This window comes from Pezoporus occidentalis, unplaced genomic scaffold (assembly GCF_034315485.1).
Source record: "Pezoporus occidentalis ecotype Australia unplaced genomic scaffold, CSIRO_AGI_Poc_V1 ctg455, whole genome shotgun sequence".
In the NCBI taxonomy this organism is placed as follows: Eukaryota; Metazoa; Chordata; class Aves; order Psittaciformes; family Psittacidae; genus Pezoporus; species Pezoporus occidentalis.
Window position 1 is genome coordinate 54872 of NW_026915786.1, and position 28000 is coordinate 82871.

At 53.2% G+C, this 28000-nt stretch overlaps 4 protein-coding genes across 5 annotated transcripts; 3 read left to right on the forward strand and 1 right to left on the reverse strand.

Moving 5' to 3' along the window:
- Positions 1–2689: 2689 nt before the first annotated feature.
- STMN1 (stathmin 1) lies at positions 2690–6930 on the forward strand. Its single transcript, XM_062635500.1, has 5 exons — positions 2690–2767; positions 4092–4162; positions 4894–5066; positions 5879–6070; positions 6423–6930. The coding sequence occupies exons 2-5, from the start codon at positions 4150–4152 to the stop codon at positions 6489–6491; spliced, it is 447 nt and encodes a 148-aa protein (XP_062491484.1). The 5' UTR covers positions 2690–2767; positions 4092–4149; the 3' UTR covers positions 6492–6930.
- Positions 6931–9003: 2073 nt separating this feature from the next.
- On the forward strand, positions 9004–12349 carry PAQR7 (progestin and adipoQ receptor family member 7). The gene is made up of 2 exons (XM_062635501.1): positions 9004–9021; positions 11010–12349. The coding sequence occupies exon 2, from the start codon at positions 11052–11054 to the stop codon at positions 12090–12092; it is 1041 nt and encodes a 346-aa protein (XP_062491485.1). The 5' UTR covers positions 9004–9021; positions 11010–11051; the 3' UTR covers positions 12093–12349.
- A 982-nt stretch (positions 12350–13331) lies between these two features.
- LOC134172417 (aurora kinase A- and ninein-interacting protein-like) lies at positions 13332–16787 on the forward strand. Its single transcript, XM_062635506.1, has 3 exons — positions 13332–13383; positions 14389–14521; positions 15773–16787. Exon 3 carries the CDS (start codon positions 15886–15888, stop codon positions 16612–16614), a length of 729 nt encoding a protein of 242 aa, XP_062491490.1. The 5' UTR covers positions 13332–13383; positions 14389–14521; positions 15773–15885; the 3' UTR covers positions 16615–16787.
- Positions 16788–17906: 1119 nt separating this feature from the next.
- On the reverse strand, positions 17907–27998 carry MTFR1L (mitochondrial fission regulator 1 like). 2 transcript variants are annotated; one of them, XM_062635504.1, is made up of 7 exons: positions 27892–27998; positions 27698–27798; positions 26898–27002; positions 26165–26274; positions 25166–25377; positions 21889–22201; positions 17907–18942 (listed from the first exon to the last, which is right to left on the reverse strand). In XM_062635504.1, the coding sequence occupies exons 2-7, from the start codon at positions 27710–27712 to the stop codon at positions 18834–18836; spliced, it is 864 nt and encodes a 287-aa protein (XP_062491488.1). In that variant the 5' UTR covers positions 27713–27798; positions 27892–27998; the 3' UTR covers positions 17907–18833. The 2 variants fall into 2 exon arrangements, with proteins under 2 accessions (XP_062491488.1, XP_062491489.1); XM_062635505.1 differs by lacking the exon at positions 27892–27998 and having other exon boundaries at positions 17907–18939; positions 27698–27804.
- Positions 27999–28000: the final 2 nt, after the last annotated feature.

The window sequence follows — 28000 nt, forward strand, 5'->3', positions numbered from 1 at the left end:
TCTGACGGGGCTGTGATGGACCTGTTCCACTGAGAGCACAGTGTGTGGGACCAAGGGGCTCTGAGCACCCCCTGAGCTGTGGCATGACTTGGGTTGCACAAGGGCAATGGTTTAAGTGGGTGCAGTTATCCCTGGCTCCTTATTTAATTCCTAATTTATGGAGCCTTTGGCTCTTTCTACTCAGGGAATATCTTTAGCAGGTTCTGCTGTGGTCCTTTGTTATCCTCAAGATACAGAAATTCATCTGGCTGATGTGGTTGGAGTTGGGTTTGAAATGGTATCTTCCATCTCAAACCCTGTTTTGGGGCTAAACAGTGACATGATGGAGGAAACTTCTCCTGCTGCTGCTTGCTCTTTTCCTTTGGGAAACCTGGAATTACAGCAATTATTGTTGGTGATAAGGAATTCAGTAGGTAAAGAACCTGCCACAGCCACACGCTGCTGGGAAGAGGAGTCTGTTTAGAGCTGTGGTAGATGTGTCGATGAACACAAATCAAATGCAAGTGAAATAAAAGCTTTTCATATTCTCCGTTCTGCTCGAGATCAGACAAAAATAAATTCCACAGAGATAAATGGGTTTGATGAAACGGTCCCAAAATAAAACTGCTCTTGCAACGAAGCCAAACCCGCCATCGCCTCCGTGCCTCCCCAGCTGCCAGGAGCCACTGTTTCTCTTTGTACCCCAATAATGCTCAATGGTTTGGGTTGAAGTTGGAAACAGCCGTGGCAGGTGTTGTAAAGGGGTTGCTGAAGGGGCTCAGCATGGAAAACGCCGGAGCTGAGAACAGACCCCAGCTCCGTGCCTCTCATCAATAAACCAGGTTGCCTCTTACATCAGTGAGTTCTAATCTGAAAGGAACGGGTTTGGCTTTAAAGCCAACCTGCAAAGGAACGTAAGTTACATTCAGGTCCTTTTTTCCTTTCTTTCCCTTTCCCCTCCCCCCGTGAGAAGCCCAGGAAATAAGATGGAAATCACGGAGAACAGCCCCTGCGTGATTCCTGGGTTTATCTCAGCCTGCATCCCTTCCTCAGTGGTGGCAAATGGTGTTTCATCATCGTCTCTCAGGGGGTGAGGGCTGACTGGAGGCAGTCACACAGGTACCAAACAGAAAGCCCTAAGCCCAGGAAGCCTTGTTTCCTCTGGGAAATGCTGAGATCATCCTAGGATAAGCTCACTGATTTGACTAAAAAGCATTAATATTAAAGCATCCAACACACTGTTTGATCTACACAGACGACAATTAATCAACAATCAAGTAAAACAGAGGCTGATAGCATGCTCTCTTGGCTGCTTTGTCTTCCAGCAGCGTTTCATGCAATGTAATCCAAGCATTCAAGATGTTTCACTTAAAAACACGTGTTGTGTGTGCTGTCTGTGCAGCCACCGCTGCTATTGAGCCAGGAGCCCTGTGACTGCACCAGACACGACCTGAAGGGCCAAGCAGCCGCAGCATTTGGACTCTGAGACCCCTTCAGGCACGCAGGAAGGTTCTAACACGCCGCTGGAAAATGGCTCTTCCCATGCCCAGCAAGGCGCTCCCGCAGAAAACTCTCCCAGTCCTAGCAGCTCAGCGGCTGGATGTGGTTTCCATGGAAATAGACATCAGATCACTGAAAAACAGGGCAAGTGTTTAAAATAATCTCTGTTTTGAAAGCTTTGTGTGGTTCTGTCACAATATTAACCGCGTGCAAGGTGGGGTTTTGGTATTTTATCTTTTTTTGGTGCAAAATCCTCGTTTTTAAGGGTGCGCACAAGGGTGGGTCCTTTGGAAAAGTCCTTTCTTCAGCACTGAGGGCAGGGATGCTGTTGTTTTGGGCTTGCGTTGCAGCAGAACGTGCGCGCTGTCCTGCGGCCATCTGCCTTTGTGCACGTTGACTCTCGGTGTAAGTCAAGTGGCTGGAGCACGAGGCTACCGTGGGATCGTGCCCAGGTCATTTGTATGGAGCATGCACAAACGCAGCCGGTTCATTAAAAGCACATTTGCATGCGAACCACTTCCCTGCACTTGGAAATAGCCTTATCTTGGAAAGGGGAATGCTCCCAGTGCAGCCCATGGGGCAAGGATGGATCATCTTTACAGGGCCGTTATGTGCATGCCATGGAACCCCGCACGGACACGGGTGTTGCGGATGTGCTTTGACTCCCTGCTGTCACCCCAAAGGGGTGGCCACGTCCCCAGAACGCACTGCAGGGGCCATGGGGCGGGCGCACCGGCAGCGCCGCGGACCCGCTTTAGGGCTGCTCTGCAGCGGCTGTGACCCGGCGGTGACCACAGGCACGCGGTGGTCGCGCTGCTCCCGTGCCCGCGCACACGGACACGGCCCGAGCAGCGCTGCCCCGACGGGACCGGGGGCTCTGAGCTCAGCGCCCAGCCCCGCTCCTGACCGCTCCCGGCTCCGCGGCGGAGCAGACAAAGGGAGTCCCGGAGCCGCCGAGCACGGGGGGGAGCGGGGGTGGGGGTGGTGGTGGGACCGCTGCGAGACCCCGCACCCCCCGCTCGAGCCCCGCAGCTCCCGGGGGTCTCTGCCCCCCCCCGCCGCCCCCAAACCCGGGACTACACTTCCCGGCATGCACCGGGCGGCGGGGGGGTGGGCGCTCGCCCCCCACCTCGCTCCTCTCCCCACCGCCCCCCCCCGCCGGGCGGCACGTGCCGCCGCGTTGGGCCAATGGCAGCGGGGCGGGGCGGGTCACGTGCCATTGTTTGGCGCTTTTGTGCGCGGCGCGGCGGGCGGGAGCGGAGTGCGGCCGGAGCGGCGGCGCGGGCAGGTGGGTGCGCAGCGGGACCGGGACCGGCACCGGGACCCGGACCCCGCGAGCAGAGCGGGGTGTCCGCGGCCCCTCGGTGCCGGCAGAGCGGGGGCGCTGGCACGCGGAGCCCGGGGCGCTTCGAGGGAGCGGGTGGCGGTGCCGCAGAGGAGGGGGGTTTGAGGATGGGGGGCCAGGAGGAGGGAGACCGCAGCGGGGGCCGCAGTCGTTTGAGGGCGCTTGGGGAAGGGGGCGCCGCGTCCGCTGCTTTTGCCCGTTCTGATGGCGGGGGTCGCGTCCCCGCCCGCTCCCCGGGCGTCGCGGGGACAAAGGGAAGGGAGACAATGAGCGGGGGGCGCCCCTCGCCGGCCCCGCTCCCGGCGCCGAGCGCGGGGTCTTTTGTCCCGGGAGCGGGCGACGCCCTGCTCGCGGCGGCGGCGCCCCCTCCCCTCGCTGACAGGACCCCGCCATTGTTAGTGGGGAAGGGGCGGCGCCCGGGCGGGGCGCCCCGGCGCTACCGCGCTCGGGTTCCCGCGGCTGAGCCCCGCTTGCGAGGGGTGGTGCGGGGGGGACCCGGCCCGCGGCCCCCGTGACCCCGTCCCTCCCCGTTCCCCTCGCTCCGGGGTGGGGCGTGGGGCCCGCACCTGCGGCGGGGGGCGGCAGGTGCCCGGATGTTGCCGTTGGCCCCGCCCTCCCTCGAGCCCCCCGCGCCCGCGGGATCGCGCGCGCGCGCCCTCTCCGCCTCCCCGGCGGTTTGAATTCGGTGCGGTCGGGAAGGCGCGGGCGGGGCCTCGGGCTCGGCTCCCATTGGCTGCCGGCGGAGCGAGGGGCGGTGCCGTTGGGAGGCCGGGCGGCGCCGGGAGCGCGCACAGGGCGCGGGGCCGCGCCTCGGCGGTGGCTGGGACCGGAGCATCCCCGCGGGGTTAACGCGCGCTGTGGCTCTGTTCTCGCGGCCGTGTGCGCGCTCCCGACCCGCTCCAGCCGCTCGGACCAACGCGGGTGTGAAGGAGCTCGGCGCGGCTGTGCCGGGCACCCGCCCTGCGCAGCACCGTGGCGTGGCCGCCGCTGAATGAGCGGTCCGATGGGAGCCTTTGTTTGCGGTTCTTAATCACGGTGGAGCAGACGGGGACTGAAACCGTCCGCCTGCAGCCGTACCCATAGATCCTGCAGCACCCATAATGGGGAACGTCTCTGCTGTTCATGTACATCAGCCTCCCAGGCTGGAATTGCCGACTGCATTAACTGTCTTTTGTTCAGCAGGTCTGATTGCGCTGAACGGTTCTTATTAGGAGGTAGATGAAATTCATGCACTCGCTGTTCAAAAGCATCTTTCTTTGTTATCTAGGACTCCAACTGATTGGCGTTCTTGCAGAGCTGGTTTCTGGAGTCATATTTTCTTGGTCATGGCTACTTCTGGTATGTGATATTATGCACTAAATGCTCTGATATTGGTTTTTTTCCTCTCAATTTCCTCAGAAATGATTCAAAAAATCCAGTCTAGTAAAATCAAGCGTTGTCACGGGGGTTTTCACCCATCTCGAGGCTGCTTTGGAGAAGCTGTTGGAACCGGGTGCTTGTGACAACATAACGAAAGCCCTCTCGGAGGAGGCTGGTAGCAGATGGGCTTCAGCTCAGCTGCATGCCATCTGCTCTGTGAACAGAACTGACGATCATCTTGGTGATCAAAGCTGGTGTGCTGGTACAGCTGACACCATGCCAGGGCCTGATGTGTCTCCTCATAGGTGTTTGAAGAGAGAAGGCTGGCTTGCATGGTTCTTTGAAACCTGGTGTCAGGTCTTTAGGCAGACACCTTGAAACCTCCTTAAACTTGTCATTGGAGAATGGGTGAATTTTCCTTGGCAATGGGGATAATCTTGTTTTCATGGCCCTGGATATTAAAGGCTGAAAATCAAATGTCAGGTGCTTGGACTTCATAAATGCATGATGAAAAACTGCAAACAAAATTGCCTGCCATGGCTTTGGATGGTGATGCTGCTGCTTAAAACTAGAGCATTGGCTCCCATGCTAACTGCTTCCTTAGGTGGGCTTTGTGGGGCTGAGTATTTGGAGGCTGTTGTTCAAGTTACTTCAGTTCCTAGCTTAAAATATTGTTCTGTTTCTTTGTGTCTCCCCCCTCATGTTCCTAGATATTCAAGTGAAGGAACTGGAAAAGCGTGCTTCTGGGCAGGCATTTGAGCTGATACTCAGTCCCCGCTCAAAAGAAGCCGTTCCAGAATTCCCTCTTTCTCCCCCAAAGAAGAAGGATGTGTCATTGGAGGAGATCCAGAAGAAATTGGAAGCAGCAGAAGAGAGGCGTAAGGTAAACTTGAATCAGCCTAAGTGAGCTCTGCTCAAGCAGTCTGGGCAAGTTGTTTTGCTTTTTGTTTGGCTTTGTAAATTACTATTAATTGGATGCGTGGGACAAGTGATCCTCAATTTGTATTATGGTAAATGGAGTATTCATTGAACTACTTTGGAATCTCTGAGGCTTTTGGGAACCTTTGTTATGGTCTGCAAAGCTCCAGCTTTGTTCCCAAAGTGGTCTTGAATGGTCACTTGAAAAACTGGGAGAGCAAATGTGTAGTTGAGAGGGGATGTGCTTTCAGGATGAAGTGTTTCCTGGTCTTCAACATCGTAAGATCCGTTTCCTCTTAGAAGACGTAGTGGTGAATGTGCAATGAGAAGGTGTGTGAATGCAGTGTCAAACTTGGTGCAGGATCCTGCTGTTGAGATGTAGCTTGGAGCTCTTGAATATGCAGAGGCTTACGAATGGAAGTGCCTCTGTATGACCTGAATCACAAAGATTCACCATTCTGAGAAGTGAGAACCTTCTAGGAAGGATCCATCAGTGTTAATACTTGAAAAAGTCTTTTTTTTTTTTTTTTTCCCCCCAGAAAACCCCATTTAACAAAACCTGTGTGTAACAACAGAAAGGGAAGTCTTGTGGGAGGGTGTGATGGTGAAATACGGGTTCTGTGGGTAGGGGAGCACCAGGGAGCTTGGTCCTGTATCAAAGTTGTGCTGTTGTAAACCAGCAGCAAATCTTTCCTCCTGGGAGCTGTGAGCAGCGCAGCTGTAGCCGTCTCTGTGGTTCCTCTCTCATGTCAAAGCACCCCTCCTCTGTTTCATTAGTCTCATGAAGCAGAAGTCCTGAAGCAGCTGGCTGAGAAGCGGGAGCATGAGAAGGAGGTGCTGCAGAAAGCCATTGAGGAAAACAACAACTTCAGCAAAATGGCAGAGGAGAAGCTGACCCACAAAATGGAAGCGAACAAAGAAAACCGTGAGGCACAAATGGCTGCTAAACTGGAGCGCTTGAGGGAGAAGGTGGGTGTGGAGTCCCAGCTCCCCTTTGGGAGCCAGTTTATCCATGCTCCTTACTTCAAATCCTGCTTAAATAAAGCCGAGTAAACGGCCAAGTGAGGGGGGTGCTATGAATCTATAGACACAGAACGTGGTGGTTCTGTGCTGGTCTCATCTTGAAAGGTTAAATCTGCAGAGGACTGCAGAAATCCTCCTGCTGGGAAGAGGGAATGGATGCAGTTGGAGCAGCATCTCCCTCCTTTCTTACACAGCTTCATCGTGGAGCTGGTGTCAGTAACCTGTGCTCGCAGGTTGCTGTGGGGAGCAAGCTGGAGCCTGCCCGTCAGCTAACTGCTTCCTTGCTGTTGCCTTGCAGGACAAGCATATTGAAGAGGTTAGAAAGAACAAAGAAGGCAAAGACCCTGGTGAGGCTGAAACCGACTGACTTCATTCTGGAAACTGACTCTCTCCCCCTCCTCTAAATATCCAAAGACTGTACTGGCCAGTGGTTTTCTCTTTGGTTTTGTTTCGGTTCTGTTTTTTTTTCTTTTTAAGTTTCTAGAAACTGATGTAGAGCTGTAAAATTAGATCCAAACTGTACACTTTGCGTGGGGGCTAGAGGAGAGACCTTCCGTGTTTCACTTTTTCTAAAGTGTTGTCTTTCCAGTGTAGCTATCTTCTTGTTGCATCCTTTTCTACTCCAGCGCGCTTGCTGCTGGGTTGATGGCTAGTACTGTATCAGCTCTGTAAGACGTTTGTGAAAGGAATAAGTAAAATATACTGTTCCATGCTAAATATGTTACACTTCAAAAATCTGACTCTGTCCCAGTCTGCTAAAATACTGCTGTAACTGAGTGACTAAATAAAGCTGCACAGTGCTGTTATGAGAATAACTTCTGACAATGGCATGAGAAACCACATGGGTTGGCTGAGGTGGGCAGCAGGCTCCCAGTGCTGGGTGGAAGGGTCCTCACATCCACGGCCGTGCTGCTGCCTTTCCTAGAGCACTCTCATTGTCTTCATTCTACAATCAGAGCTTTGTTTGGACACCTCAGCAGGCGTCAGCTGTTGTGTGGTTTTTGTCCAAAGGAGTTCAGGGCCACCTCCCTTTGGGTGCTGATGCTTCAACAAATGAGTCCTTGTTACCACATGACTGATCTGAGCCTGCTTTTGATGAGGGTTGCTAGAAGATGACTTGTTCTATTCAGTGGTGATTTGTGTCCCGCATCCTGTGGTGTCAGAGCATGGAAGGCAGGGACCTGTTCTGTGCTGGGATCCTCTGCCTGCCCCAGTGACAATGGTGCTGTGGCCAGGAGTTGTTTTGGTGTGTACCAGATGCCTTGGGCCAGCACTTTGTGCCTCAGGCTGGAGATTAACTCCTGCGTGCAAGGATGTGTGTCTGTGTTCTGGTGTGTGAGGAATGGGTATGAGTGCACTTGTGCTCTGAGGAAAGGCGCTTTTTGGGTGCGTTGGGTACAGAGTTGCTGTAGGGTACAGCTGCCTTGAAAACACCCCAGACCCTTCCTCTAAGCACATATGTAGGGGCTCATGCTCCTCTGTGGGGAAGGCAAGATTGCAATTGGGGTATGCACAGCCACAGAACTTCAGCATAAAGCTCGTGCTCTGAAGTCTCTGCTGCAGTGTGTGCGCTCAGAGTAGGGAAGCCTTGGGTGTCAAACAGTGGTGGCACTGCTCTTGGTGAGCACCTGTCTTCCTCCATTTGCACTCCTGATCTCAAGGTTCGGCTGCAGGATGGCTCCACATACGGAGCATCCTGCACTGCGCAAGTGACATTCTTCTTGTTTTCTTTAAGGGGCTAATGCATCCTGGACCTCTTGACATGTCTTCTGGGGCTTGCTAAAGAAGGAATCTCAGTTTAGAGAGCTTTTATGTATCACACTTGCTACCCTTGATTGCATCAGAGTTGTGCTTAACCAAAAGCTGATACTGCTCTGTTTGAATGAAGGAAGAATGGAGATAAGCCAGGCACGGGCAGCTGTGATTGGGTCCTTTCCCTGAAGGAGTTTCAGAGTGTTTTGATCCTGTACTTTCACCCCCTCTGCAGCAGAGGCATAGGGCAGGTTTAGGGCTTTTAATGGCACATGTCAATTTTGTGTAAGCTGAGAGCATGGGGCTGTGGGCCAGGCTCCATGTGCGGAAGTGAGGGCCAGGGAATACAGAGCTAACCTTTGAGGCAAAAGCTTGAACCTGCTCCATAGTGTGCTTACCAAAGAGGTTGAAGATCTAGCGCTGCATAATGGAGCTGTGAGTGCTGGGTCAGATGCCATGTACAAGATCAGGCATAATTAGCAATGACAAAACCCTCAGGTCATTGTTAATACATTCCTTCACTTGTTGAGGAAAGAAGGAAAGTCCCAGATACTGTGTGTGGGGTTCCTGTTGTCTGTCCAAGGGCTGCAGGAGGACGGTGATGGCACTGCCAATACCCAAATGGTTATTAAGCACAAAGAGACATTGAGAGTGAGTTTCTGACTTGCCAAAGCTGTCACATCCCAGCTCAGGGCCTTCTGTTCCCCTGGCTTAGTCCTGCTCTGTGTGGCTGCCTGTGTGAAGCTTAACTGGAGCTTTACGGCCAGGGTCTGAGCTTGGTTTTACAAATACTCGGAGCTGCTGTGGGGTAATGGAAGTTTTGGGGGGTGGGAATGAGATCTGAGGGAGCAAACAGTGAAAGGACGCAGTGATCTGAGAAGGGAAAATGGAGGGGGGGAAGAACCAGCTCGCGGGAGCTGCTGCTCGGGCAGAGCGGGACCGGTGTCTCCGGCAGGAAAAGCCGCGCTGGAGCGAAGCGGAGAGGATGGAGAGCCCCGAACGGCCGCGGTCAGGGATGGGGGGGGGGGCGCGCAGCCGGGGCAGGAGCGGCCGCGGGGCGGGCCGGGGCGGGCGCAGGGGGCGGAGGCGCTGCGGGTCGTGGTGCGCAGCGGGAGCGGAACGGAGCGGAGCGGAGCAAGCAGCAGGTTGGGGGGGTCCCGCGGCTTGGCGGAGAGGGGGTGGGGACGACGGGGTGGGGACGGGGAGGGGAGGGCCCTGAGAGCGGGCCCGATCCCTGCCCGCCCCGGGAGGCACTGCCAGGGCACGGCCGCTGCGGTGAAGGTGAAGGCACGATCGTAGCTGAGAAGAACCTGCTGGGTACGGATGTGAGCGCAGGGGAGAGCGGCTGCGAGCGCCGCGGCTGAGGCTTGTCCGTAAAGGGAGGATCCAGTGGGATGGGTGGATGCTGCTTGAGACAGGAAATGCTCTGTAGGGAATAACAGGCGTTTGAAGCGACGTTATTGACATCTCGTAGGTATGAGGAGGTGGTTATTCAGCGTACAAGGCAGATTAATGATTTCCAGCCCCGCAGAGGATGCGCTCTGTTTGTAACCGAGCATTGCCCAAGGCTTCATAGCTTGGAATAGCTTTGCAAATCGACTCCTGCTCCAACAAGTTTTGGAGGACCTGAGGTAAATACCGCTCCTTTTCCTGCCTTGTGCTCAGCTGCCTGGAATGCAGCTCCCCCCCTGCTGCAGCATCTCCCTGAGCAGAGCCAGGCATTTGTATTCTGGTGGCTGTGCCATGGTCTGGAGCTGAGCCCTGTACCCGGATGTGCTGGGCAGAGGCAGCCCTGGCACAGAGCAGCTCTCAGTTCAAACTGCCCCTTGAATTGTGCTCAGAACAGCTCAACCCGGCGAGTTCTGCTTTGTCCCGCGTCTCCCCGGCAGGACTTGAGGCTGTGAGTTGTGAGGTCTCACAACTTGAGGTTCTGAGAAGAGCTTGATGAAGTCAGGTTTTCACTGCAGCCTCTTCATGTCGTGGTGATACAAGAGGGTTTAGGAGGCCAAGCGAGGGTCGGGATTGCCCTCTGTGAGGTGCTGCCCCAGGCCAGGCTGGGGGCATCTTTAACCTGGGTAAAGAGTAGAGAAGAGGGAGCCACGCAGCAGCCTCGGGCAGGCGCAAGTTACGCATGGATCCACTCTGTTTTGGTGAGGAAATTGCAGAGATCTTAACAATAAACAGTCCCATCCCCACCTCCTCCTTTTCCTGAGCCCCAGAGAGCTTTTCCCGTCTGAGCTGTCCCCAGAATGACTGCACTTGCCAGGAGATGAGGTGTAAATCAGCACCAGAGCTGGATGGGAGTTGGGCTTCAGAACCTGCCTGAGCAAGAGCAGGTGGAGAGGAGGAATCTCATTTCAAGCACGTTCTGTTCAGTGTGTTTTGAAGGTTGCCATGAAAAGGCAGAGCAAGCCAGCGGGGCTGTCCTTGTCTTGATAAGGGCAGCAGCTTCCAAATGGCAGATATGGAAGTGCTGGCTCGCACAGATGACGCTGCTGGATCTCAGTGATGCAACCGGATGAGCTCACTCAAACTGTGTTGGTTTCATGCAAAGCTGCCTGGAAAAGCAGGAGCTGCAAAAAGGCAGCCAGAACTGCAAACACAGAAGTTAGATCTGTCACTGCCATTGGGTATTTATGCTCTCAAATGCACCCCTCGTGAAGCGGAGCAGGATGTCCCAATGCTGTGTGGGAACGTGGCTTGTTCTTTGTAAAGGCAGATGCTGCAAACCAAGGGGGAAATGCAGGAGCAGGAGGGTTGTTTAGGATGTTTGGGTTGTTTGGCAAGCTGCTGGGAAGGGGTGAGCTAAGAACTGGTGCATCCTGGTGTGTTGAACACTGTCAGTTAACCCCATACTTGTGTCCTCTACCTCTGTGCTCCTCCAGACCATCTGTCTGTGCAGCATGGGGCACTCCAGGGGTTCCTAAATCTCCCTTTAGCCTCTTTCCTATCACTATTTTGGGTAATGCTTCTATTTCAGCTCTGATGAGGCTGTTCTCCAGTCACTCAGGAGTTTACGTTATCTCTGGGGGAAAAAAACTGAAGCGCTCCAACAGCCCCTGCTTGGTTTGGTTTTATTTGCTGTAAAGTCACTCTTAAACCGCAAAGCAAAGCTCTTTCTTTCCCATCCCAGAGGTCACTTTGTGTGGCTGGAACCCCCCCGTTCAGCTGCATCATGGCAACGGTGGTCACTGAAAGGCTGAGCCGGCTCTTCATTAACGTGCAGCAGATCCCTCAGCTGCTGGCTCCCCTCTCTCCCTCCACCGTCAGCAGTTCCGAGGTGCCAAAGGTCTTCTGGAAGCCCTACATCCACACCGGCTACCGGCCCGTGCAGCAGACCTGGCGCTATTACTTCTCAACGCTCTTCCAGCAGCACAATGAGGCCATCAATGTCTGGACGCATCTGGTGGCAGCGCTGATCCTGCTGCTGCGGTTCCAGCAGCTCTCTCAGCGAGTGGATTTTGGGCAGGACCTGCATGCCCAGCCCCTCTTCATCATCATCGTGGCATCCATCACCTACCTGATGTTCAGCAGCCTCGCTCACCTTCTGCAGGCCAAATCTGAGTTCTGGCACTACAGCTTCTTCTTCATGGACTATGTGGGGGTTGCCATCTACCAGTACGGCAGCGCTCTGGTGCACTACTACTATGCAATTGAGCCGAGCTGGCACGAGAAGATCAAGGGGTTCTACATGCCAGCAGCAGCCCTGTTAGCGTGGCTGTCCTGCGCCGGCTCCTGCTACGCTAAGTACCGGTACCACCAGTCCACTCGCCTCCTGAGCCGGCTCTGCCAGGAGCTGCCCTCTGGCCTGGCCTACATGCTGGACATCAGCCCCGTGGCTCACCGCATCTGCGCCGCGCCACGCTCCGAGCGCGATGACCCGGCCCTGCTCTACCACAAGTGCCAAGTGCTCTTCTTCCTGATCGGAGCCTTCTTCTTCTCGCACCCTTACCCCGAGAAGTGGCTCCCTGGGAAATGCCACTTCTTCGGGCAGAGCCATCAGATCTTCCACGTGTTCCTGGTGCTCTGCACGCTGGCACAGATCGAGGCGGTGGTGCTGGACTACGAGTCCAGGCGCCAGATCTATTCCACTCTTCAAGGCAATTTGGCACATAATTTCTCTGCCCTGTGCCTCTTCACTGTGACCTGCTCTGTCCTCACGGCTGCTTACATGGCCCGGAAGGTGAAGAACAAGCTGAGCTTCAAAGAAGAGTAAGAGCTCTGAAGGAGAAGCGGGTGAGCTCACCTGACTGGTTGCTCTGGAGCCAGATGATGCTGGCACGAATTCGGGTGCAGGCTTAGAGAAGAGGAATGAAGCGCTTTGTGAGCTGTTACTCAGCAGTGCTCTCTGTAGGGAAGGAAAGAGCAAAGTAAGAGCTGCTTTTAATGTTGTAATTCAGAATTAACTCCAGCTTGCACTTACAATGGTCCCTGCTTTAATTCACGTCTGAATAAACAGCTGGAATCATAGAATCACAGAATGGTTTGGGTTGGAAAGGACCTTAAGATCATCCAGTTGCAACCCCGTGTCATGGGCAGGGACACCTCACACTAAACCAGGTCACTCAGGGCTCTGTCCAACCTGGCCTTGAACACTGCCAGGGATGGAGCATTCACAACCTCCCTGGGCAACCCATTCCAGTGCCTCACCACCCTCACGGTAAAGAATATCCTCCTTATATCCAATCTAAACTTCCTCTGTTTCAGTTTTAACCCGTTTCCCCTTGTCCTATCCCTATAAGTCCCTGCTGAAGAGTCCCTCCCCAGCATCCCTATAGTCCCCTTCAGACACTGGAAGCTGCTCTGAGGTCTCCACGCAGCTTCTCTTCTCCAGGCTGAACAGCCCCAACTCTCTCAGCCTGTCTCCATACAGGAGGTGCTCCAGCCCCTGAGCACCCTCATGGCCTCCTCTGGACTTGTTCCAACAGTTCCATGTCCTTTTTCTAAATGAAATAATCTTATGCTAGATCTAGAATATTTTATATCTACCCATATATAATCTTATGAATGAAATGACCTTGGCGCTGCAGCCCTGCCACAGCGGTGCGCTGGTGCCAAAGCAAGAGGTGAGCAGATCCCTCCATTGCTCGCTGCCGGCAGCGGTGGGATCCTGCCCACGGGAGCAGACCGCAGACAGGGGATCGAGTTTATTTGTTACCGGCTCAGGCCCCCTCCTATGGCTCTGGGCGCTGAGCGGAGCCGCCCGTGCCCGCAGGGCCCTGCCCCGCGCCGGGCCCTGAGCCCCGGTACCTCAGCCAAGCCTGGGCTTCCCGCCCGCCACCGCCTTTTATAGGGCACGGCCGGAGGTGGGCGGGGCTCCACCTGCCCTTCATCCCACCCCGCGGCTCTGATTGGTCAGTGTCCACCAGGAGCGCGCGCGGTGGCGGGAGCAGGGGGTGGTCCCGCGCAGGGGCGCTGCGGGCCCGGGCATGGATCGCGGGCGGTGTGGGGCCGGGGGCTGCGGTGTGTGGCTGGACACGGCCGGGGTGAAGCGCGGCGCGGAGCAGGTGGGGCCCGGCCCGGCCCGGCCCGGCGGGGGGGCACCGGGTCCTGGGGGCAGGAGCGGCAGAGGGAGGGGAGGGTCGGGGGTGCGGAGCTGTGGGGAGGGCGCGGGGCGGGCAGCAGAGCGCGGTGGGAGCGGGCTGAGGCCGCGGTGCTGAGCACCCTGCTTGGACGGGCTGCGGCCGCGGTGCTGAGCATCCTGCTTGGACGAGCTGAGGCCGCGGTGCTGAGCATCCTGCTTGAACAGGCTGAGGCCGCGGTGCTGAGCATCCTGCTTGGACGGGCTGAGGCCGCGGTGCTGAGCATCCTGCTTGGACGAGCTGAGGCCGCGGTGCTGAGCATCCTGCTTGGACGAGCTGAGGCCGCGGTGCTGAGCATCCTGCTTGAACAGGCTGAGGCCGTGGTGCTGAGCATCCTGCTTGGACGGGCTGAGGCCGTGGTGCTGAGCATCCTGCTTGGACGAGCTGAGGCCGCGGTGCTGAGCATCCTGCTTGAACGGGCTGAGGCCGTGGTGCTGAGCATCCTGCGTGAACGGGCTGAGGCCGCGGTGCTGAGCATCCTGCTTGAACAGGCTGAGGCCGTGGTGCTGAGCATCCTGCTTGGACGGGCTGAGGCCGCGGTGCTGAGCATCCTGCGTGAACGGGCTGAGGCCGCGGTGCTGAGCATCCTGCGTGAACGGGCTGAGGCCGCGGTGCTGAGCATCCTGCTTGAACAGGCTGAGGCCGTGGTGCTGAGCATCCTGCTTGAACAGGCTGAGGCCGCGGTGCTGAGCATCCTGCTTGAACAGGCTGAGGCCGTGGTGCTGAGCATTCTGCTTGAACGGGCTGAGGCCGCGGTGCTGAGCACCCTGCGCCGTGACCCTGCTGGGGCTTGGGCGAGGTGACCCCAGGGGCCCCTTCCCGCAGGCGGAGCTGAAGCGTTTAACAAAGGCGGGGATTGCCCCGCAGCGCCGGAGGAGAGGATTTGCTGGTTCCAGCAGCGCGCGTTCACCTGGTCCTTTGCACACGCAGCCCCTCGGAGCCAACCCCACAGCACCTCTGCGGGTCCTGGCAAGGAGATGCCGCTCCGCTGCTTCCACACAGAGCAGAGGCTCTCTGCCGCGCACGAAGCAAACCAGGATCTCGTCCTTCTTCAGCAGAACAGGTACCTGCGTGTGCCCCTGGGGGACAGCAGCCTCGGGCTGTAGTGGGAACCTCTTCTCGCTGTGCCCTCGGCAGCTTGGCTGGGCAGCAAAGTGCGTTTTGTGGCAAGGACAGCAAAGGTTAAAGGGTTGCATCCCCAAAGGGTTTTATTGCGATGGTTGAGCTGAATGCAGGCACCTTTTCCAGTGTTAGCTTAAAGCGTAAGTGAGAGCAGTCACAGCCAGGCTTCACTGGGGAGCAACCTGAGCGCTAAGCACAGCCCCAGCTTGGCTCCCAACACCGGAGTTCTCATTGGAGCATTGGGAAGGTTGATTCAGCCCCAGCACTGACACGTGTCCAGGTGAAAGCGTTCCCTGCTGGGTTCCTGATGGCATCCCGTGAAGGATGCTCCAGCTGGGAACGCTGCTTGGGCTGCGGTGGGGGGTTCATGCCAGGTTTGTTCCGAACAACAGCAGCCCTAAACTGCTGGTTAAGTGCCCTTGGAAGAGCGTTGCCACTGGAGGTGAGTGAGGAAAGGGTTTATGAAGGGTTGGACAAAGCCTTTTCTAAAGAACGGTGTTTAATCCTGGCTGAACCAGTGAAGGAATCGCAGGGGAACGGGAATATCCCTGCTCCTTTTGAACGTGTTGTGTGCTTTCCTCTCCCTTTTTTTGTTGGATTCCCTCAGTCCAATGCTTTTACTTATTCACTGTGTGCCTTTGGCTTCATCGCATGCTCCTACCTGGTCTGTCGGAGTGGTTCTTATTGTTGTGGGGGTTTTTTGCTCATTGTTCTTTTAGCTTGTCCTGAAGTGAGAATGACCTCACTTATACTGAGAGATTTATCAGTATTTATATAGTGTATCTTGACAGATATACTGTATTAGACTTCATATGGAAGGGTTTCAGAAGGAAACATGGGACTTGGTACCTTCATCAGGCAAGAAAAGCTGTCAGAGTTTCACTGTGGAGTTCTGTGTTTTGGGGCTGTTTTGGTAACTCCTGAGCTGCTGCTTCCGAAGGGAATGTCAGGAGGGAGCTGCCTGCATGGAGACGGGAGGGACTGGAGCATCCCACCGCGGGGAAGGTGGCCAACTCCATCTCCTCCAGTGGTTAAGGCTGCCGTTCACCTGCAGCAGCCCACAGGGAGGTGGTGGCAGCACCAGCCTGGCCTCGAGAACACAAGTGGCAGCTCTGTGCTGAGCATCAGGGAATGGTAGCGACTGGCCCCAAGCAATGAGCTCGGGTTTTACCTGATTCCTTCTTGTTTTCAGATGAAACAGACAAGGAAAACTGCAGGCCGCCTCCCTCCGTCCCGCATAAGGACTGGAAAGGAAAAGGTATTTCTGTGGCTGCCTGCCCTGTGAAGATCTTGGCTTTGCCGCGGATGGAAGGAGCCCAGCACCAACCACCCTTCCGAGGCGAGGAGGGGACAGCACCGGTTACAGCCCAGTGTTGTGCAGATCCTGTCACAGAGCCACAGGTGGAGGCCTCCAGTGGGGCAGGAGAGGGTCGCTGCTGCTCCAGCCTCGTGCGCTGTTCAGAGGGCACCCAGCTCATCCCTCACACACACAAGGCCCAGTTGGTGGCTGGAGAAGCAGCTTCGTCCAGCAGCAGCAGGGGATGCAAACCAGAGAGCCAGGAACCCCCTGAGGAGGCAAAGGCCGGGCTTGACTTCCACTGGAGACTTGGTGCAGAGCAGAATAAGAAAGCACAGCAAGGGAGCAGTGTTAATGCTTTAAGTGATTTTACTGGGAACAGAAACCCCGCTGTCATGAGCAGCAGGACCGGGGCTCCCGGCTTTCATCCGGCTCTGCAGGGACCAGGTAGAGCGTGGCCCCTGCGAGAGCGCAGCCAGAACACGGGTGCTGCTTCAGCCGAGGCGGGGTGGGACAGTCCCTGCAGGGAGCTCTTCACCCAGGACTCGGAGGGGAACAGGGTAATCGCTCACTGGGAGGTCCCATCTCCATGCAGGCAGCTCCCCTGCTCTCCCTCCAGGGGCTGTTCCAGCAGCGCTGCAGGATGGAGCTGGAGCGAAGGGGAGCAGGAGCCGGAGCTGTGCTATGAGCTGCTGTTCACGCAGGATTCGGCGGGGGGCAGAGTGATCAAGCACTGACACGAGCCCTGGAACGGGTTGGGCAGCCTCTGGAAAGCGTTTTGTTTGTCAGCACTGGGCTGGTGTCCCTGCTGCTCCTGTAAGTGTGGCTTAGGCAGCACCTGCAGCAGCCCCGTGCATCAGGCAGGACCCCTCTGTGCACATGCTTTAATAAAGGTAGAACTTGGAAGCACTCTGTGTGTGCAGTGGTTTGAGTGTTTGACTCCTGGTTACAGCCCGGGTGCCTGAGGTGAGTTTCAGAGTGAAGTTGTGGCAAAGAGGAGGAATTGTCACGGTGCACCCAAGTGTGAACAGTGCCAGCGCGGGGCCAGGAGCTCCTGTGCAGGTGGGATGCAGCTCGGTGCAGTGGGGCTGCCCCTAATGGGTTATGGCCTCCAGCTCTTGCTGTGGGGAGCAGTGAGGGCTTGGGCAATACAATGGGTCTGTGCCGGTGTCACTGCTTGTGGCAGTTGCAGTCTCAGTAACAGTGGAACATCCGGTATGCACATCCTGTATGCTGCACGTTCAACATAAACCCCTGCTTTTGGATGGGCTACTTTAGATGTTACCCGTTTTAAAGTGCAGAGACCAGCTGCTCCAAAACCCCGGGGTCACGAGCAGCAGAGTCCATTTGTGAGCACCATCAGGCTGCAGAACAGGCTGTCCTGGCAGCAGCAGCCACCTTTTGTTCTTTCTTTTTAAATGTCAGGTATGTCCTCCTTTACCACTGCAAATGGCACCTTTTAAAACAGCGTCACTTTCCCCTCGGGCCAGATTAATGTACAATAATTATGATGTACAATAGAGCGAACAAGAGTTATGCCATAGCTCAGAAGTGAATTGTGCTGATACACTTGTATATCCAGTCTGCACATGGAGCAGGCTCCTAGGAACCAGGAATTCTTGGTTACAGCTCCATCTTATCCACAGGCAGGTGTATTGCCATCAAATCCTTATACTGGGACAGGGAGAAGGGTCACATCATCTGCTGGCTCTTGGCCCACATCTGAGGGGGAGGAGTTGTATCAGCTCCCTAAGAAACCGATGAAGTCTTACCTGCTACTTCTGCTCCTGCTGGCCAGAGGCAGGTACAGGCCTCTTTTGCTTTTAAGGTGGGGATGAGGAGTTAATTGTTCCAGGGCTGAGGGCCGGTGCATTAACAAAGGCTTTGGCATCTGAGTGTGCTCATCTCCAGCACCACCAGCACCCACCTGGGCCGCAGCAGCTGAACTGTCACTCCCCAGCCTGCCCAAGATACAAACGCCCCCGCTGACATGTTTGGACACATGCATTAACGATATCAAGGACAGCCATTGTCTTATTAAGGCTCCATTTTATATAAAGGAATAAAATCCAACATCCTTTAAATACAGCCATGAGAACACTGCAGAGGTGTAGCTGAAGGAAAGCTCTTCAGTCAGTGAGAAGTGTAGCCACAGGCAATGCCAAGCTCCTTCATCCCCTTCCTCAGTGACAGCTCTTGTGGCAGGTGCTTGGTTCTTAGCAATAAATAGACCTTCTGAGTGCTAAATGAAGTACATTATCTGAATACAAGGACTAGTAATGAAACATTAAATTACTGGCAAGAAATGAAGGCCATTCTGTCATGCAGTTGTGGGGTAACTTACTTGGAAATACCCAGGGCAGCCTAAAACCACCCCGTGGCCCTTCAGTGGGACCGGGTGATTTGATCAATGCCCATGGGTTCATCCTGCCATGGGGCAGACACAGGTACCCGGAGGACAACTTCTGCTGCTGTCATTTAACCACCTCCTAAACACTGAGGGCCTGGAAGCGCTGGGTAGCTTATTCTCAGTAGCTCTGTACCATGCTCAGAACAAGCGACAGAACGGGCTCTTTGCATTCCTTTATACTGGAAATGGTAACTGGTCACACTGGGACGAGGCCGGTACAAGCTAATGCTTAATGTGAACCTAAGGAAAACTGTAGGTGGGAAGAACATCATCCAGCAGCACGTGTTTCACTCTAGAAGATCCTCAGCAATAATCAACATCAAAATACAGGTGGAAAAGAATTTCCATCTTCTTAAAAAGGTTTGTCTTAAATGTAACAATACATGGAAAACACACCAAATCCAAAGGGTCTTTCCTAAGTCAGGGTCCAGTGCAGAAACCATTTCTCATTGACAAAAGAGGCAAAAGGCTCCATCCTTAGGAAGGCAGCTACTGTGGAAAATACTGTGGGAGCAGTAACGCTTGCAGAGTTTAATGCCAGGAGCATCACTTCTCCTTCAGGGCCAGATCTTCATCCTTGAGGGCAAATTTTCTTCTCAGAACTTCTGCGATGAGAACCGCCGGGTCCTCCTCCTTCAGCGACGTTCGGTTTCTGCTTGGAAGACAAAAGCACAGCGTGTCAGCCAAGAGAAGTGCCAGCCCGATGCTTTACAGCTCTGGCTCGAGAGTCTTAAGTATCTTTCTGCAGCCTTTGTCATGGGTTTAAACTGAAAACTGGGGAAGTTCAGGTTACATCTAAGGCAGAAGCTCTTCCCTGTGAGGGTGCTGAGGCGCTGGCACAGGGTTCCCAGAGAAGCTGTGGCTGCCCCATCCCTGGCAGTGTTCAAGGCCAGGCTGCACAGAGCCTTGGGAGACATGGTCTAGTGTGAGGCATCCCTGCCAGTGGCAGGGGGTTGGAACTGGATGCTCTTAAGGTCCTTTCCAACCCAAACCATTCTGTATTAGCTTTTGCCCAAGCGGAGGAGATGCAAAAAGCATTTAAAACTTAAAAGCAGTCACCTTTCCTGCTGGCTCAGAAAACCTGGAGCTCATTCTGTGGATCAAAAGCTCAGCACTGAAGCTCTTTATAATTTTTATTCAACTGTGTTAATAACAAGTAAGTGAAATAAAACTTCATTATTTACAGCAACATATCCTCTACAGGAATCTGCAAGTAGTGTTGGAGGTGAAGTCCTGGAAGGATTTCTTTTTCATACACAATGGATAGCTATACAATGGCTAGGTGCTCTCCTAATTGAAGATGGGTATTTACATGTATTTTGAAGGAGGACTGGTACACATTTCCCTTCGCTTAGCTACTGCACATGTTTTTTCCTGTAGTGTTCTGTTACCAAAGCATCTTGTCTCTTTCAGCAAGCTGCTGAAAGATGTGCAACATGCACAGTTCTGCAAATGCTTCTCACTCATTCCTGAAGCTCCCAGGGTTGTGTTTAAGTACCGAGTCCTAAACAGGAGTATCAGAGAAGCCTGTGTACTTATCTCATTAAGCATCATTTGGTACCTTCACCTACTTAAAAGCATCACACACTCTTTAAGTGCAACAAGTGCTACATGAGCAGAACTGCACGTCACAGAGCGAGCACAGGGCTGCTCATTCCTCAGCATCAGCTCCAGGGAATGGGGTCTAGGAATTAATGCTCATCAAGTGAGGAACATCAGGGATTTAGGATTTATTTAAGGTAATTTTTCAGCTGCCTGTGATTTGTCAAACAGCTTTCCTTAAGCTACAATAACCATACCCTAAAATGTCACTGCTGAATGCAGGAAGCAAGTTAGAGGCTGAGGTGGAGAAGCAGCTGAGGGGACAGCAGTTCTGCTCCAGCAGGAACAGTCTCAAACTCTTGTGTTGAGGTGTTCCTAAGGCAGCTGCAGCAGCGTGACCCAGCTGAGGCTCACTGGCCTGTCGAAAGAGGAGAAGGGCCCTTTTGTCCCCTCTGTGCCCAATGAGGAGGGATCTGGCTGCTTCCTCCTCCCCCAAGTATACCCCAGACCCAACTCTTTGCTCTCCCCCATCTCCTGTGATGCTAAAAAGCATCAACGCTGCTGCTGAAGCCTTTCTTCAAGCACAAGCCTCTCACTCATTCACACAGCTGCTCCCCCTGGGTAACAGCAAAGGCACACACCTCCACCATTATTAGTTCTCATGCACTCTGTTGAGGGAATTAAAGTAAGACTGTGACCCATAATACCACAATGTTCCCTGTCACCCACGGGCTGCTTTTATCAGCCTCCCCCCATCACCTCCCTGCCCACAGGTAAGAAATGTCTTGTCTTTCCCCACCGTGATCTGGATCTGTACAAGGGGGGTTTTGCCCCTGAATAATGCACACTTCCCTGTTCACCTGGCACAGACAGCAGCAGTTTTCTCACCCCACAAAGTCTGCTTCCAGAGCAGGCCGACACACAGGCTGCACTACCTGCAACACTGAGAATCACCTTGTTCCCTGAGCATCTCAGCCCTAGAGGTACGCACGTTTAAACTGAAACCACTCCATGGCACAGCATGAAGCTCCTCGAGTTCCCAGAGCCCGGGGATGCCCATTAGAGTGGTGCTTTACAGGCTCCCAGGGAAGGTGAAACCTCACCCCAGCCCCTGACCTGCCACATACCAGGATTTTGCTTGAGATTCTCTCTCTCTCTTTGCCTAAGAATTCAAAGTCATTTTTGGATGACCAAAGCACTGCTTTGCAACAGACAGGGAGAAGGAAGAGGAGCAACACATCTGTTGGTCCATGAGTCCTACTCACCCCCAGGAGAGACTACAGGCATTTATATAAAGCGAGTGAGTGTTCAAGCTTCGAGTAATCTTTGACAACTAGGAAGGCTGAATACATTTCCCTCCTTTGACTGCATCACTTTATTTCAGTGCTGAGAATTTAATTTCTTTTGAACTGAATTAAGCAAAGATATCCAGGCATCACACAATGCAGGAACATGACACAACCTAATGACTGGATTCAAGCTGGAAAATGGGGGAACTGAACTTCCTCACTGTGATCTCACACTAAAGCAAAAGCAGCAGAGCTGATGTTAAAGCTGTTCTATCAGCTGGGCAGAACCTTGCCTCATCATGAGACAAGCAAAACCCTGCCCAAAGCTCAAAGCTGGGCCAGATGCAAAAGCTGAGAAGCTCCATGTATTAATTCCTATATGTGATAAAAAGCTGCTGAGCTTCCAGGGATGCTAACCAGGCCTCCAGGATGCTGTAAGCACCAGCCCCTGGAAGCACTGCAAGCAAAGCAGGCTGCTGATCCACATGGGCCTCCTTTAGTGTAGGTAAACAAGCTGGAACAGGCAAATATTGTGCTTACTGCTGCAGGTTCCCCTCCACTGCTTTCTATTGAGGCAGGTAAAGCCAACATTAAAAAATCCCAAACCCTGACACACGCTACCATGTTCTGCTATAAAGAGGAATTTTCCCACTGTGACTCACAGAGCAGCACCAAGGAGCAGGGAATGCAGCATCCAGCCTCTGAAGTGATTGGACAGGCAGGAAGAAAAGAAAAGAAGATAAAATCATGGGTGTTCAGGAAGCACTTACAAGTCTTTGCTTTGTTTCATCCTATGAATGTCTTTGAGGATGCCCATCATGTCTGCGAAACTGCTGGCCTTGGACAGAGACACAGAATCCTCCTCATCAGGATCCTTTGACTCTGCTTTGCAGCACTCGGAGGCTGTGGAGCAGAGCAGGGACACGGACGGGAGCTCGGGGCTCTCCAGCTCTGCCTCCTCCTCCGTGATGTCACTAATGACAAAGGAGGTTGTAGACTGGAAAGAGGGTCCGAAACAAGGTAGAGGAGAAGACGCATTTGAACTTCCTGGAGACAGTAAATCTGGTGTGAATGAAGCAGAAGCTGAAAAAGAAAACAATACAGGTGGATAGAGCAACTCATGGCAAACAGAACACAAACCAAGAGGCATCATCAGCCAAGGTATGAGGGAAAAAAGTCATCCTATTCTCTGATCCCCTCCATGTCGACTCTGCTTCCTACACCACCACATTCCAACGCAACACCTCCAGTACCTTTCATCTCACCACCCCCCTCATGTATCTCTATTCCTATCATGCTCACCAGCAGATCACTCCTCCAGTTCCCCCACTGCACCCCATTCCTGCTGCCAGGCCATGCTAACTCACAGTGGTTTTACAGGTAAGGAACAGAGATGGAGCTGCTGCTCCAGGTCCCAGCGGGAGCCTGCAGCAGAACGCAGGTCTCAGTTGTTTTAACTTTTCTCCTGTTTTTCTTCAGCACCATGAAAACTTCTTGCCTTGCTGTTCCTTTCACACTCCTTCCCCCCATAACCATCCTGCCTGGTGAGAATGCAGAGCTGGTTCAGGACCTCCAGCATTTTACACTAGACAGTCACAGTGATTCACTCTGTCACTGCAGGCATTTTGACCTGTTTTGCTTTCCATCACCATCTGTACAATGAGAATAGCATCCCCCTGGTTTTGCAGGGAAGATGGCATTGATTTGCTCACACTTTAAAACACAGTGAGGGGATCAACAACTGTGTAAATTCGAAGTGCTAAGTGAAAATGAGTTCAGTATTTCCAGTGTAAAACATTAAGGGAAACAACCAAACCCTCAGAAATGCATTTAGTGTACATCTCTGTGAAAGACCCTTCCTGTACTGAAAACAAACTGCACCTTAAAGCACTAACGCCCTTGGCCTCAGAGCAAACCTGCAGATAGTTACCATTTTCCAATGCAGGGGTTTCTCTAACAGTATATAACAAAGCAGATTGCACAGTATTTCTTTGCTGACATCAATCTTTCCAAAATAAGTCTGCTAAACAGTTATCTCCTTCATCAGATTACAAGTCACAGCAGGGCCCTACATCACAGCTCCCTGTTATTGACTTAAAGGACATGAAGTCAATAGGAACTGTTCTCAAATGCCAGCTGGTAACAGCCAGGCCCACGGCTGAGTGGAGAGGGAGAGAGAAAGGTATTAAATGATTAAATCATTTTTCTCCCATCTGGATCTCAAATTTCCCTCATTATTACTCTCCTTGAATTAACCCAGACTTTTCTAGCACACCGTAAGTGTAGAGCTGAGACAACACTTAGAAGGAAAACACAGAATTTCCCCTGTTCTTTATTCCAATTCAGCTGTTCCTCTGATCTTGCATAAAGAAAGAGGACACGTGCAGCCTGTCTGTAAGGGACATTTGTGATGCCTTGTTTTGTGCTTGCTCCCTGCAGAGCTGAGGGTAATGCATCTCCCTCAGGCCCAGACTGGCCTCAATCTCATGTGCCACTGTACCAGTGGAGGCAAGTGGTGTGTCAGGATCCAGTGTCCTGGGAGAGGAGCAAAGATGACAAGAAACACCAGCACAAGGAGGTGGTGCTCTCTGTGTGTGCATACAACAACTACAAAAGCGCGACGAAGATCATCAGAAGCACCTCATCTCATCTAAATACAACCCTGCACCACAGCTAAATGCATCTCTTGTGTTCTCATCTGGTTGCCTAAGCATTTACATTACTGATGTCAAGTGGATTCTTGGAGTCCATTGACTGAGGTGAACAAAGCCCCAGTCCAAATCTGCCATGTAGAAACCAGCATTTTAACTAAATCAAACACCACAACCCTATTTCCTGTTCAAATGCACTGATGGGTCGCGGATAGCTGGGTTAAATATAAGCTGTCATTAAAGCTGCAAGCTGCAGCTTGGGGCTCCAATCATCAGGCAACCACCAGAGGTTTGGTCTCTGCACGCTGCACAGCGCAAACCAGCCATCTGGGAATGAAAAACATCACTTGCTTTCAGATGGACGATAAGCAAGGTTTCATCAGCCACTATAACCCACCATAAACAGGAATTCACCTGCCTGGTATCACTTCAAGTGTGGCACAATCCCCTTTTGTTGTTGTTGGGTTGTTTTTTTGGGTTTTTTAAGCAATGGGAAGAATTAGAGGAGCTCCTTCTCCTCTGGGAAGCAGCAACAACACAGCTGCTGCCTTGGTTATTGGCAAGAGTGCTCTGCAGGGAAGAAATGCAGCTCTTTGGAAAAACTGTGCTCAAGGAGGACTGAATTCCTTTAGTTTGCAAAGCTGTTCAGTAGTTTTTGAGCGGGGAGAGCAACATCTCTGCCTCTGAATACTTCATAAATGGATACCAAGGTATTTCTCTCATACTAGTTTCCATACTCTGGACCAGCCACTGTAAAAGCAAAGACCTGTAGAACCACTTGGATGTGGATCTTACCAAATATCATTGTATTTTCTGAGCTGAGTATACAGGAAAAACCATGAAAGGAAAAGAAGTAAAAAGCCTTTCTTCACAGCCAGCTTTATGGCTAAAACATGGCTTTTAACTGCATACAATTTTACTAAAACAAATACATCAACCAGCTCAGCTGTAAATAAATCAGCTTTTCCCCAAACACTTCTCTGCCACAGAAATGGAACCGCCACTTTCATACCAGAAACAAACACTGACATCTCCCTCCTACCCAAATCAAGACATATCTCTCCTGCTCACGGCCAGCTTGCAGCAGGAATGGCAAGAATAAACCAAATGTTTTCATGAATTGAGATACTCAAGATGCCCCGGCCTCCACAGCAAATGCAGTCACAAAGCAGCAGTTGTTATATCTCACAAAACAAGCTGGAATCCTCCAATGAAACAGATGCAAACATCTGAACACAGAACCAGCGCAGAGCTGACACCAAAGGTGGCATCCCACGACCAGCATCCACAGCTCTGCTGGAAAAACAACCTGCAAGTCTGGTCAGCATGGGGAAATAACATGGTTCACTAAGTCAACCCTTCTCACTCAACAAACCAAAGTGCATGATGTTCCTACCTGACTCTGCAGCGACTATTTTAGCTATCTGACTCCGAAGGTGACTCAGCTCATCCTGGAGCTCTGTTGTTCGGCTCAGTGCTGGTAAACCAGGTTTCTTCAAGGCGAGCAGCTTCTCCTCCTGCTTCCTCAGGTTGGGGACTGAAGCATTTCGCTGTATAACAGTGAAGGGACTCGGCTTCCACTTGTGCTTCAGCGGGCGAGTGTCGCTTCTACAGGACAAAACCCCATTGGTCATTTAAAAGGCCCAGACCCCTCCATGACAATAACGTGGCAAAGCTCTGCCTCTACCTCAGGACAGCAGAAGACTTCAACACGATGAATTACTGTGCCACTGTGCTGTGCGTGCCACTGTGCTGTGCTCTCTGCATTACAAGCAATGTGAAACCATAGGAAATTATAAGGAATACAGGTATCATGACACAGGGACAAAAGTTGGGGCGTGCTCACACAGTTTCAAGTCAGTTCTCTCCTGGTAGCTGTGTTTCCATGCCAGACAGCGTGCTGCCTGCACGAGGGAACATCACTTACTGATTAACTTTACCTCTGACTTCAAAGTCTGTTTGTCTTTCACAAGATACCTGTTACTATTGCCCTGCTTTAAGTACAAAAGTTCAGCTGACCAGAACCAGACTCCTAGGGCCAGAACATTTCAATCCCAGGGGAACTCAACTCTTCAATTTTTTAACCAGAAAGTTACCAACTTTCTAACCAGAATCTAACACAGATTAAGGGGGCTGCTCTAAGCAGCTCTATCAGTAGGTAAAACATGGCATGACGCAGGCTCCTAGCACTGCCTACAGGAATTCCTCCCAGCATCCTTTGTCCAATTTGGTTTTTCTCCATCTCCATCATTGGGAAAAATGTCTTTCAACAGGCACCACATCAGACCTTGAGAGGGCTGGAAGCTGCAGTCATTTAATCAATGTCAGACCTATGCTGTGAGAAATAAACCAGCATATAGAAGTAAGGACCAGCAGACACAAAGAGGAACCCAACCTGACTCTGGCGTATGTTTCCTCATCATCTGCCGCTATCCACACAATATCTGCCAAGGTGGGGACTGGAGGGACGTCATTTAAATAGAGCTCTGAGACATTAGGTAGAACCTAAAAAGAAGGAAGTTACATTAAGAAGATGGTGACCCTGTCTCCTAAAGCCGCCCCAGATGTGCTGCACGGGTTGTCAGAGCCTCTCCTCTGTCCAGGCTGGCAGCTGCACGTGTAGATGTGTGACAACACCACCATTTGGCTGAGGGAGACATCATCTTTGGCTCCTGCAGGCTCCTGGGTGTGTGGTATGTTACTGCGCTCTCCAAGCCTGAGCTGCAAGGCAGCAAAGGGACACTTGATCCAGCTGAGCACGCTGCCAAGGCCCATGTGCAACACCGTGCCTCTACAAGTCCCAGCGCTGCCCTTGAGCTCAAACAGGGACGTGCTTCCAGAAACGCTTTTTGTTTTGCAGCACAGGCCCAGAGGGCACGTGGCTGCTGGAGGTCACACAACAAAGCTTTGGTTCAGCAGCTCAATACTTCTGTCCCCTCCAGCTTGCTAACCCAGTAAACAGACAGCACTTGAGCAGGCACCTTCTGCGGCCAACAACCACTTCACAAGAAGAGAATTAAAAAGAAATTAAGGAATCTGAGCATTCATGATCCTGCAGCTCTACAGCCACCAGCAGCACCACACGACAGTGCAGTGCCCAGACCACCATATCCCTGATGAGTTCTTACCTCAAAGGTTGCTCTGGGACAGGGCTTTAAAGGGAGGTTTGACCCGATTCTCCTGACAACGCTGCGTGCTGAGCCATGGGGTTTGTTCTGCCAGATGGGGATCGTCTACAAGAACCCATGTGATAGAATTAATGTTTGAAGTCAGTTCCCCTTATTGAGATCTTGTCAAATTGGAAACTGTCCTATAAAATCAGCCTGGGGCTCTGCTCTCTTGACTTTTTATTTGTTCAGTGATGATCGAATTGGGAACTTGCTAATAACCACGATCTTTATTCCATAAAACTCTGTTTCGGCTGAACACAAGTGAGAGTCAGCCAGTTCCTAAGGGGCAAGTTAAACACGGGTGGAGCATTCCCAGGACTGACAACTAAAAGCAGCCAGTTACAGACACCAAACAGCAGACGAAAACGGATCAGAAGAGAAACCCAGCGTCACGGGAGGGGCCCAGGGGCCAAACGAACTCCGGAGAAAGGCTTATTTAAGGGGACAGCCTCACTTCCACATGCTCCTTAACAGCAGCAGCACTGTCGGGTGGCTGTTGACAGCAAAGCGATGAGTCTGCTCAATGCCTTTCCCAACCGGGGCCGATGGGCACAGCCCTGGGGGATGTTTTCAGACATCGCCATCCGCGGATGCTTCTGCACCGGGTCCGGGAGGTGAAGCGCCCCGTGCCAGTGTGACGGTGCAGCACAAGGCTCCGCACGGGGACAAACCGGGCTCCAAGCCGGCTCTAGCGCTCGGTTCACCACCGAGGCCCCTCGCTGCCGGAGCTGCGCAAACCGCGCCCGCCCTTCACTTACGGACTCCGCTGCCATCTCCGGCGCTGGCGGCGGCCGCGGGGCGGGCTCAGCGCTGGGTGCTGCGGGCCGGGCTCATCTTACCCCGCTCCCGCCGGGTCTCACTGCAACACACAAGCGACTCGCTGCGGGCCGTGCCCCCCCCTCACCCCGGAGCCCGCCCCGCTCCTTCCCCCCTCCCTCCGCCCCGCCGGTACCTGCGCTCCCGACCCCTCCGCCGCCATCACCCGGAACCAGAACGCGCCCCTCGCACTTCCGCCACCCCCCGCGCATGCACCGGACCCCGCAGCGGAACCGGCGCCCCCG

Bases quoted from the DNA above. Each gene is read 5' to 3' on its own strand.
- MTFR1L (XM_062635504.1), bottom strand. The intron at 26,275-26,897 runs GTAAGAACTCAT...CCTTCTTTTTAG, and splicing joins GTCCCAGAGCAACCTTTGAG to GTTCTACCTAATGTCTCAGA. The intron at 18,943-21,888 runs GTAAGTGCTTCC...TTGTCTTCCAAG, and splicing joins ATGAAACAAAGCAAAGACTT to CAGAAACCGAACGTCGCTGA.
- LOC134172417 (XM_062635506.1), top strand. From the start codon at position 15,886: ATGGAAGGAGCCCAGCACCAACCACCCTTCCGAGGCGAGGAGGGGACA.
- PAQR7 (XM_062635501.1), top strand. From the start codon at position 11,052: ATGGCAACGGTGGTCACTGAAAGGCTGAGCCGGCTCTTCATTAACGTG.
- STMN1 (XM_062635500.1), top strand. The intron at 5,067-5,878 runs GTAAACTTGAAT...CTGTTTCATTAG, and splicing joins CAGCAGAAGAGAGGCGTAAG to TCTCATGAAGCAGAAGTCCT. The intron at 6,071-6,422 runs GTGGGTGTGGAG...GTTGCCTTGCAG, and splicing joins TGGAGCGCTTGAGGGAGAAG to GACAAGCATATTGAAGAGGT.